Raw genomic sequence first — 11,957 nt, 5'->3', positions numbered from 1 at the left:
AAACCTCCTTCCGCCACCTCATTTACTTAGTGCCTAAGGATGTTTATCCATATAATTTAGTATGTTTATGGACGCATCTCTTGGATGGTGCCACCTTCTCTTGAGGTTCTTGTCAACGCAACCTTTGAGTTATGATTCATAACACCGCATCCATAGCCTCCATCGATCAGCCATCCTTTTGTCCATGCGCCCACACTTCTATTAACTATCGCATAATGTGGCTATAACCATCGCATGTTCTTGGCCGTCCAATGCCATCGACGCATAGCCTTTGTCATATGCTATAGCTTTGTCGTGCATCATAGAAGCATACCTTCAACCAACAACGCATACTTCCTTTGCTGCAAACCCCTTCGCCGCAAGCCTTGGTTAGTATCGACGCATAAGCGCCTGGCCACATCGACTTACCATGGCTGCATCGATGGGCGCATGGACGCTAGTATGGCATGGGCGCTTGGCCACATCGACTTACCATGACCCATTCGCCGCACGCATAAGCGCTTCTATTAACTAGTCACCGACGCATGGGCGTGTGGCATGGGCGCTGAGCGCATGGACGCTCGATGCATGGACTGGCACTTGGCAGAGCGCGATGCATCGATGCATGCCACCCTCCAGCGCATGCCTTGCCCGCGTCCTCGCCTACCCTTGCGTCTGCATGCTTTTGCATCCGTGCACACCCTTGTGTCAACTGCTCACGCGTGCAAGCCTATGGCCGCTGCCCACGCCCCCTTGCGCCAAATGATCAACGCAACATAGAGCCAGCCACTGACGAATCCCTTAGGGCCAGCCATCCACGCATCCCTTGCATTCAATGCACTTAGGCCCTTCACATGCGTTGGCCATAGTCCAAGCACTTGTTTTTCTTGGCTACCTTTTGATCCTCTCCATTTCCTCTAGAAACTTAGCACTAACGCATTCACCATTTTGTCTTGCTTCAACACATACTTCTTTTAGTAATATTTCTTTAACATTTTACTATTTAGAATTTTTTCCTTCTCTTAGTAACCTCTATCCTAGATTTAGTGTTAGGGTCTTACAGATGCTACACGATGGATGCAATGGATGCGGCAATGCTACGCATTGGTATGCGGTAACACTATGCGATGGTGCTATGCGGCGGCCTTGCTAAAGGATGAGCAAGGCGATGAAACAAGCTATGGTGGACGCATGGTGAAACGTCTTGCGTTGCTAAGGCTTGCAGTACACAAGGCTAATACTATGCGTTGGTGATGTGCTATGCGTTGGACATCCGAAGGCATGTGGGCGCATAGGACAAGCTAGTAGTATGCGTTGAAAGAGTGTTGGTCATTATCCTAGTTGAACGTATAGGGCCAAGGTAAGCCATGCGAAAGAGAAGGATATAAGGCCAAAGATGAGCCTTGCAAGCATCTAGCATATGTGACCAAGTTGCATCAATTAGATGCACAAGGAAAGATTGAATAGATGCATGTGTCAATTGGTGGTGTCCGACATAGGAAGGTTGTGGCAATTGGATGGGCGCATTTGTGGTTGAATGAACGCTTATGAGGTTGGATGGACGCATGCAAGGTCGTCATCCGGACATGTGGCTTGTTGGGAAGAAATCTTAAGCCTTAAGCAAATGAGGTGGACGCATAAGAAGACATGCAAATTTAAGCACTTTGTGTTGGCTAAGGAAGAGGAAGACACCTTAGATTGGGGTGATTTGAGGGTTGCATTGATAGTGTGGGGAAAAGACACTTGGACATGCAGCCAAGTAGGAGGTGTCGGCCTTGGAGAGATTTTGGACGCCTATAAATAGGGCCAAGGACTTCTCTTCAGATCATAATTCAAAGGACATTAAGAAGAGCATGAAAGCTGATTAAACTATGCATTGATAGCAAATCTATGCATTGGTCATAAAACTACAAGAGGAGACACAGTTAGATAGTTAAATCTGGAAATAGCATCAACTTGGGACGAAGAGTTCTCCCAGTATACTCGTGTGTTTGGAGTGATTTTAAAGCCACCTGAAAGCTCCACGAGTCTACTTTTCAGGGTAGGGCTGCCGAAGAAGAAGCACCAAGGGATCAGGCTGGAAACTGAGAAAAAGATAGAAGGGTCAAGCTGTCAGGTAAGCTTGGGTCAGTCTTGAATATTTTGTGATTCCGGCCAAACCACGAGGATTTATGAGCTAAGATTTTAAGGTAAGCTTCTTGAGATATTTTAGAGCATGTTTGTAGAAGGAAGTATCTGGATTTTAGAAAGGATTTTAGAAGCCATCCACGCATCCCTTGCATTCAATGCACTTAGAACTATGAGTAATTTGAGTTTTAAATTGAATCTGGATTTTAGGGGTTCAAAAGGGAGCTCGAGGTAAACAAAGAACTTCTAGAGAGAAAAAGTTCCTAGACGATCAAGGTGAGTGACTAAAATATTTGACTAAATATTTACAATGTTTTAAAGAATCCTTGTTTTAAAGAAAGATTATTCTGATGCCAGCTAGTTTTACAAAGTAATTTCCAAGCAAACTAGGAGTTATGTTTTAAACGCATGCCATATATGAAAGTTTATTGAAAAACTATTTATGTGTGTTTAAATACACCAAGCATGCGTTAGTATCTTTAAAGACATGTTTTCTATGTGTTATGCTTTACATGCTTTAAAGAGAAAGTCATTTATGACTAGTTCTACTTGAAACACGATACCGAAGGACAGTTGAGAAGGTATCCAAGCAGCTCGATACTAAAGGACAAGTTTAGAGAAGGTATCTGAGCAGAAGTACCTAAAATATGATGGTACTTAGTATGGCCCCGTGCACGTAGGTAGTTAAAGTCAGAGATTGAGCAAAAGAGTTCTCTCTTGACTACCAGTCAGAGATTGAGCAAAAGGGTTCTCTCTTGACTAGCAGCCAGAGATTGAGCAAAAAGGTTCTCTCTTGACTAGTAATCAAAGATTGAGCAAAAGAGTTCTCTCTTGACTAGCAGTTGATGTTGGGATTTAACCATAGCAGGGTTATTCTCAACTAAGAAACAGTTTTAATGTTTTCTGATAAAAACAGCTTTATATGTTTTATGCTTGGAAAATGTTTATACAGCAGTACAAGGTAACTGTAGAAGTTTATATTTCAGTTTAATCTCTTTATTGAGACTATTGCATGAGAATCAGTTTTCTTTCTTAAGTCACTCACTGGGCTAGCAAGCTCACCCCGTTTTCAAATGTTTTCCTTTCCCCCAGGTAGCAGTTAAATCCTCAGGAGATAGCTCTGCATCTGCTCTGCCACTAAAGAACAAAGATATTGTAACTCGTCTGTTAGGTGGTTACTGTAAATATTGTACACATGTGACAGTTGTTCATATAAGGACTAAAGTATTGGGTATCGGGACTTGTGAAACTAGTAATGTAATTACTCTAAATATGTTGTGTTTTTTAAACTTAATAAATTTTGGCCTAAGAGGCATCTGATGTATATGAGTTTATACATTGGTATCAGAGTTATTTCTGCAAGAATTATTAGGCAGTAAGTGTCAACAAAAGGGTTGATAACTGCTGCAGTCATGTCCTTTCCTAGGCTCAAAGAGTAGTCTGGGGCAGGGTGTGACAATAATGACGCAAGTAATGGTACTATTGCTTCACTACAGAGCCAGATGACCGCAATGATGAACCTAATTCAAGGAATTTCGATCAACAACCCAACACCACAAAATGGTCAAGTAAACACAATTAATCAGAATCTCGCAAGGTGTGTGACTTGCGGTGATGGACACGCAATGGAAGAATGCCCACAGAACCCACAGTCTATTTACTTTGTGAAAAATAATCCATTCTCTAACACCTACAACCCCGGGTGGAGAAACCACCCCAACTTTGCATGGAAGAATCAGCAGCAAAATTTCCAATCTGTGGCGCAAAAAGAAGGGCCACCTGGATTCTTCCCGCGAAATAACGGTCAGACAAGTAGTCAAACTAGTAGCTTGAAACTGCCGCAATCTTCCTCCTTGAAAGGCATGTTGAAGCAGTATATCAAGAAAAATGAAACTATGCTTTAAAGCCAGGCGACGTCCATCCGCAATCTAGAATTACAGATGGGCAAGATTGCGAGCGAGCTAAAGAACAAACTGCAAGGGGCCCTGCCGAGTTCAACAGAACTCCCAAGCAACCTAGGGAGATCAGGTAAAGAGCAATGTCAAGTTGTGACATTGCGGAGTGGAAAAATTGTGGAGGGAGGAAGAAAGGAGCCTAATCGGACTGCTCCCATTGTGTTGGAACCTGAGATTGTGGCGACTCTAGAAGAAGAAGGAGAAAAAGAAGCGATAGAGCCAGAAGTTGCGTCCACCTCAAAGCCGACAGAAAAAGGGATCGTGAGAGTACAGTTGCCACCTTTCCTACAGAGACTTAGAAAGAAGAAGAATGACGAGGTACAGTACCAATGACTCATGTCTATGTTAAAACAATTGCATATTAATATTCCATTCAGTGAAGCGATTGAGAAGATGCTTGCATATGTGAAGTTTCTGAAGGATATGGTAACCAAGAAGAGGAGCACTGGTAAGTTTGCCACGGTGGCTTTAACGCAGAGCTCGAAATCAATAATTCTACCGAAGATGAGCGATCCTGGGAGTTTTACTATACCTTGCTCCATTGGAGGACTGTACATCGGGCAAGCATTGTGTAACCATGGAGCCAGCATCAACTTGATGCCTCTATCGATCTTTAAGCAGCTGAATGAGAGGCAACTTGTGCCCACAACCGTGACTCTTCAACTTGCAAATAGATCTCTGGTGCATCTAGAGGAAAAGGTGAAGGACGTGCTGGTCACCATTGACAAATTTATATTACCAGTCGACTTCATCATCTTAGATTATGAGGCCGAAAAAGATGTGCCCATCATCCTAGGGCGACCATTTTTATCAACAGGTCATGCCCAGATTGATGTGCACAAAGGAGAGATCACTTTGAGCATAAATGGACAGAAGCTCAAGTTCAACATCATCTGTGCCATGAATTTTCTTGACGAAGAAGATCTGCATGAATCTGACGACGACCAGAATTTGACTGAAGAAGAAAAGCTTGACAAAGAAAATGAAAAAGAGGATGCAAGCGCATCCATTGTAACATGTAATGCAATCATAGAAAAAACAAACAAGGAAGATAAGATGATCGCAACCCAAGAAGAAGAGCCAACAAAAAATGAAGAAAAAAAAACAACGCAACCGTCCTTGAAAGAACCATCAACAATAGAGTTGAAGACCCTGTCGAATCACCTAAAGTATACATTTTAAGGCAGAATGAAAAGCTGCCAGTCATTATTTCCTCTGAACTTAATGAAGACCAGAAGAATGCGTTGATGAGCATTCTGAGGAAACATGTGCGAGCGATTGAATTAGCCTCGCATACTGTATACACCAAATTCGTCTCGAAGAAAACCACAAGGCATCGATCGAACATCAGGGCAGAATCAACCCTGCGATAAAAGAGGTTGTTAAAAAGGAGATCATCAAGTGGTTAGATGCGAACATTATTTATCCTATAGCAGACAGCATGTGAGTCAGCCCCGTGCAGTGTGTGCCAAAAAAGGGTGGCAAGACGGTAGTCCCCAACGAAAATAATGAGCTGATACCGCAAAGAATAGTCACCAGGTGGTGTATTTGCATTGACTACCGCAAGCTGAATGCGGTAACGAAGAAAGATCATTTCCCTTTACCTTTCATTGACCAAATTCTGGATCATCTGGCCAAAAATGACTTCTACTGCTTTCTGGATGGGTATGCCAGGTATAACTAGATTATGATTACCCCAGAAGATTAGGATAAGACCACATTCACCTGCCCATATGGAACTTTCGCTTTTCGCCGCATGTCGTTCGGCCTCTGCAATGCGCCGAGCACGTTCCGAAGGTTTATGATGGCCATCTTTTCAAAATATCTTGAGGACTCTGTTGAAATATTCATGGACGACTTCTCTGTCTATGAGCACACATACGAAGTTTGTTTTGCCAACCTTGGGACAAGTTGGAGGTGGATAAGGCAAAAATAGAAGCAATTGAAAAACTCCCACCTCCAACAACTGTTAAGGCTGTAAGAAGTTTCTTGGGGCATGTCGGATTTTACAGACGCTTTGTCAAGGAATTTTCGAAAATAGCACGACTGCTGAGTGCGTTGATGGAGACTGACAGAAAATTTGATTTTGATGACAATTGCCTCGACGCATTCAGGATTTTGAAGGATGCACTAACAACCACGCTGGTGTTAATCGCACCTGATTGGACACTTCCTTTTGTATTAATGTGCGATGCAAGTGGGTATGCGATGGGAGCAGCTCTGGCACAGAAGAGAAAAACAATATTACATCCCATCGCATATGCAAGTAAGATGTTGAATCCTGCTCAGACTAACTACACCACCACAGAAAAAGAGCTACTTACGGTAATTTTTGCGTTGGAGAAATTTAGAGCGTATTTGCTGGGAACAAAGTTACTCATCCACACTGATCATTTGGCGATAAAGTATTTAATGACAAAGAAGGATGCGAAGTCGAGGTTGATCAGATGGGTTCTTCTCCTCCAGGAATTTGACATAGAAATAATCGATCGCAAAGGGACAGAGAACCAAGTTGCAGATCACTTGTCCAAATTGAAAAACAAAGGTTGACCGAAATCAGTCAGAAGTGAGTGCAGTGTTCCCAGCTGAGCAACTGTTTCAGATTGAAGAATTTCCCTGGTATGCTGACATAGTCAACTATCTGTTCTACGAGCAATTCCCAGAGGATTATACTGACCACCAGAAGAGGAGGCTCAAGTACGAGTGCAAATCATATTTTTGGGACGAGCCAAATCTATATAAAAAGGGGGCAGTCCAGATTCTACGACTATGCGTACCAAATGCTGCTCAACAATGCATATTATCGCAATGTCATGACTTACCATATGGTAGGCACTTTAGGGGATAGTGCACCGAAGAAAAAGTATTACAGAGTGGATTCTATTGGCCAACATTGTTTAAGGATTCAGCTGAGTACGTGATGAAGTGTGATCGGTGCCAACGCATAGGTAACATTTCATGGAAACATGCGATGCCTATGAACACCATCTTGGAACTTGAGTTGTTCGACGTCTGAGGTATTGACTTCATGGGACCATTCCTTCCATCGAATGGTAAAAATTATATTTTGTTAGTAGTCGACTACGTATCCAAATGGGTAGAAGCAGTGGCATGCGCCGCAAGCGATGCGGCGGTAGTCTCTTAATTCCTGAAAAAAAAACATTTTCACTCGTTTCAGCATTCCACGTGCCATAATAAGTGATGAAGAGTCCCACTTTGTCAATCATACTGTCAGGGAACTATTGTGCAAATATAACATTCTCCACAAAGTAGCCACCGCATACCATCCATAGACAAATGGTTAGGTCGACGTGTCCAACCGGGAGATCAAGCTGATACTTGAGAAGGTGGTAAGGCCTTTGCAAAAGGATTGGGCAATAAAGCTCGATGATGCATTGTGGGCATACCGAACTGCATTTAAGACACCCATAGGTATGTCCCCTTATGCGTTGGTATTTGGTAAGGCGTATCATTTGCCTCTGGAGCTGGAATACAAAGCACTGTGGGCGGTGAAGAAGCTAGACTTTGACTTGAAGAAAGTAGGAAAAGCGAGAAAACTTCAACTAGTCGAGTTGGAGGAATGGAGGATTAATGCATATGAGAACACAAAGATTGACAAGGAGCGCGCAAAGCGCTGGCACGACAAACATATATGCGGCAAGAACCTCCAAGTCAGGAAGAGGGTCTTACTATTCAACTCACGACTACGGCTCTTCCCTAGGAAATTAAAGTCACGTTGGTCCGAACCATTCATAGTTAGAGAGGTATTCCCGCATGGCGCGGTCGAATTATCTAATGACGACGGAACCAACATATTCAAAGTTAATGGGCAATGAGTAAAAGTGTATCACGGAGAAGGCTAGCATCGCCAAGTCGACTCTGTAAAACTAAGAAACTCTGAATAAGAAAGAAGTGGGTGATCCCTGCGCTATCAGACGATTGAAATTCATCAGGGACGCAAGTTTTGTAAAGTACCTGTTGGAATCATGAAATCTTTAACTTTTCTCTACTCCACAGAATTCTCATTTCACTATATCTTTTTAGTTCTTTATGTTCATAAAAAAAAAAGTTTGTTTTGTTTGATATTATTTGACCCTCTCATTGTTTTTCTTGCAACAATTGAGGCGAACGATTTCAGAGTCGTTACACGAAGAAGCAAGTTATCTTATTCCGTCACAGCAATCCAAAGAAGATAGATCGCCGCAAAGCATGATGCATCAACAAACAATGCAGGCGACAGTGCAAATTTGGGGGTTGTATTCTTCCTTGCCTTTATTCCAAATTCTGCACTATCGCATCGCATTTTAATTTCAAAATTTTATAACCGCATCCTCTTTGATTACCGCAATCATTTAACATTGATAAGTTTAGTAAGTCTCTGCATGATTTCCTTTTACCAATTATGATTTCAATGATGACACACATGCTTCTATTTTTTTCGTATATGCTAGAGTCAACTTAATTTTAAGATAGTCACCTCATGAAATATTTCTAGAAGTTAGTGGTCTGCTAGCTTTATTTCAAATTGACCCTTTACCAAACTTCCTAAGAACATTGCATGACTTCTTTCCATCTTTTGGCAATGAGGACATTGCCACATTTTAAATTTGGGGGTGAGGTATTTATTTTCGACCTTGCTATTTTTTAGCTCTACATCAAAAAAAAAAAAAAGAGAAGAAAAAAGAGAGGAAAATTTGAGAATAATAATTCCACTGTCAACGCAAATGGGAAAACCCATGTTGATAAGAGTTAAGTTGTGAAAGGCACTTACCCGTAGTTGGATGTCTGCATGACACACGTGGGGGCAAGCCAAAACGAAAGTAAGTCGCCAGGATCAACGCATAAATAAATGACCGCAACTCTGCTGCCAAGTAGGTATGAGTTTAGTCTGAGAAAGAGTGCCTTGCTCGTAGTTGGATGTCCGCATGACACACGTGGGGCAAGCCAAAACGAAGGTGAGGCACTTGGATCAGCGCAAGGTCAGAAAAAAAAATAACAATGTAAAAAATATGCAAGGATAAAAATCATTTAACACCCCAGTGAAAAAGTTTTTTTGAAATAAATCATGCGATGTCCTGGAATTTAGTAAAGTCCTTTTGAAGGTTAAACTTGCGGTCCCTAGATCTTAGAAATATTTTAAGAAACTTGCGGTCTCTAAGATCTTAGATCTTAGAGACTTGAATAAGACTTAAGGAAATTTTGGTGTATAGGATTTGAATGAAGTATCCTTGAGAAATCTAGGAAAAGATAATTGCGGTCAACTTGCTAAAGAAAATCTTTAGCTTATGCTTGAGGACAAGCATTGTTTAAATTTGGGGGTATGATAACGGGCAAAAACTTGATGTGTTATTTTATGTGATGGAAATGTGGAATGAAATGCGGTGATGGAATTGCATTGAGCAATAAGTTTTCTCAGTAGAATCCAAGTATTACCCCACTGAGTTTCCTGGTAAGTCCAGGGTTGAACTCAGGGGCTTGGGAAAACAGTTTGTGGTGGTAATTTCCAAGAAGACCTTGCGGTAACCAAATAATCAAATGGTTGTTTGGATTGTTGTTTGCGGTAATAAAAATAAACAAATGCGGCGGAGTTTCGAAAAGAGTTGATAAAATGGGAGATGCGATGAGTATGCGGTGAATGGGTTGAGAAGGGTTTGGCTAACACTTCCTAGGATGCGTTCATGTTATGCGACCATGCAACACACATACAATAGTAAACCATCTCTCAACGCAAATGCTACGACTTCTAATGCTAGAATGAATGCGATATATGCGATGAGTCTATAAGACCTATACATAAGCCTCTATTCTTATCCATGCAATGAAAAAATGACACGCACACAAATAAGGCAACCATATAATATCATAACCTATCTCTAGGGTGCATGCGATGTATGTTGGCAAATAGAGCTTATCTCTAAGTCCCTATCTCTTGTTTATGCAGATCTAATCTTGCTCTCTCAAGTCCAGATTCTAATCTAGATCTCTCAAATCTTAGATTCTTTCTTTAGACTCTCTCTCAAATAGTTCTAAAGGGATGTTGGGCACAACATAAAACAAGATAATCACAAGCAATGAAGATCCTAGGTCATGTTAGCTTAGTTCTTCTCAATCCATTCGACAAGTTTAGCTACTCATGTGTGCTAAGAGTGAACAGATGTAGAATAAGAACTTCCATTGTATAAATATAAAGTTGAGGTACAAAATAACAATGCAAGAAGAGAATAAAGAGCCTAGTAGCAATCTCTTGCTTCCCACGCTTTTACACTCTCTTTTCTACTCTTGTTCAAAAGATAATCTCGCTCTCGTGAGAGTCGGCCTACTCTCTGCTTTCCATGCCTCCGGGTTCTCTTTCGAGTTGCCCTGAGCGATCTTTTGGCGTCTCTTCCCTTCTCTCGCTCCGCCTTCTAAAAATAAAAAGAAAACTATGAACACGGCTAAAGCTATGAACAAAAACTTGCTGAACTATTAAACCCCTTTTCTGAAGGATGCCTTCGGTATTCATAGAGCTTTGGGGTGAAGGGTGGCTTCTCTCTTATGATTGCACAGATGGGATGACTTTAACTATCTGATTGATGCGCCAAATATTTGTCACCGAAAAGCTCTGTGTACTCGTTATCTTTAGTGGCTTGTCAACTTAATTCAGATTCGACCGTCATCAGCTTTCTATCCCATCGTGATTAATTATGCTTTTCACCAGGATGCGCCCATCAAGTTGTGTCGACTCTATGCGGCAATCCTTCTTGTGCAGATGCTTGCAAGCACAAATCACCGCAAAGCCTTGCGGTAATGCTGCACTCGACCATTGATTTCTTGTGATCGTGCTTTCCACCTTGCGTCAACGCATATTCTGCATAAAAATACAAAAATTAACTATTTCTATGTGATGAACGCATGCAACCGCAATATTATGAACTTAATGTTTTTTTTGGACGCAATCTAACATATTTTATCAATGCAAACCTTCATTGTTTAATAACTTAGCACTGTAATAACGTGCATTTCTGCCCATTATCAAGTTTTCTCTTTGAGGTGGAAGCAACATTTGCTTATGCCTCTGAACCTTTATTTTGCAAAAAAGATTCGTAAATCTGGAGTTCCTTGAGAAGAGTTGTCAAGTTATACTCTATCTTTTTCATCATGGCATTCATTTTGAATTGAAAAAAGCTCTTCGGAAGAGACTGCATGATGAATCCAACTTGACTCTTCTCATTCATGATGGTTCCATTCATTTCTGCAACATTGAATTGAACCATCATGTTCAAAACATGTTCCCTTACGGAGGTTCCTTCCTTCATTCTGCAGTTGTAAATGAATTTAATTGCGTCATGCATGATAAATGTGGACGGTTGTCCAAATAGGCCCTGTAAAAAGTCCATGAACTCCTTTGCAGTAGCTAACCTCTCGTGTTTCTTAGACAATAAATCAGATATAGTGGCTAAAATATAAACTTGAGCCTTCTCATTAGCTTTGACCCATCTGTCATATACATCCCGAACTGTTCGGTTTGCATTAGGACCAGAGGATCGAGGACACTCCTCTGTTAAATCGAATCGAAGATCAACTATTAGTAGTATCGTGTTAATATTCAATTTCCAAGTTCCGTAATTATCACCATTAAGTTTTTCAGAAGCTAGCAGTTGTATAATGGATGATGACATTGCCGAAAAAGTAAACAAATTTATTAGAGACTTGATTTCAACTCTTTCTAATCTAATTTATTTAGCAAAAATAATGTACCCATTCTCATTATTATTTTGCTACAATACTTCAGTGAGTCAGAATAGCCCCCACCGAAGGGCAGTTGACTACTTCTTCACTGAATCATGACATTCTTGACTAAATACTAATACCAGAATAACTCTTATCCTTATAGTACTTAGTTATCGTTTATTTGGT

At 41.1% G+C, this 11,957-nt stretch overlaps 1 protein-coding gene across 1 annotated transcript; it reads right to left on the bottom strand.

Annotated features, from left to right (window-relative positions):
- Nucleotides 1–11,107: 11,107 nt before the first annotated feature.
- On the bottom strand, nucleotides 11,108–11,719 carry LOC120072061 (uncharacterized). Its single transcript, XM_039024479.1, has one exon. The coding sequence runs from the start codon at nucleotides 11,717–11,719 to the stop codon at nucleotides 11,108–11,110; it is 612 nt and encodes a 203-aa protein (XP_038880407.1).
- Nucleotides 11,720–11,957: the final 238 nt, after the last annotated feature.

This window comes from Benincasa hispida, chromosome 2, assembly GCF_027475165.1.
Source record: "Benincasa hispida cultivar pf3 chromosome 2, pf3_genome.v1.1, whole genome shotgun sequence".
In the NCBI taxonomy this organism is placed as follows: Eukaryota; Viridiplantae; Streptophyta; class Magnoliopsida; order Cucurbitales; family Cucurbitaceae; genus Benincasa; species Benincasa hispida.
The sequence above is the reverse complement of the archived record's forward strand: the minus strand, read 5'-3'. Positions and strand labels throughout refer to the sequence as shown.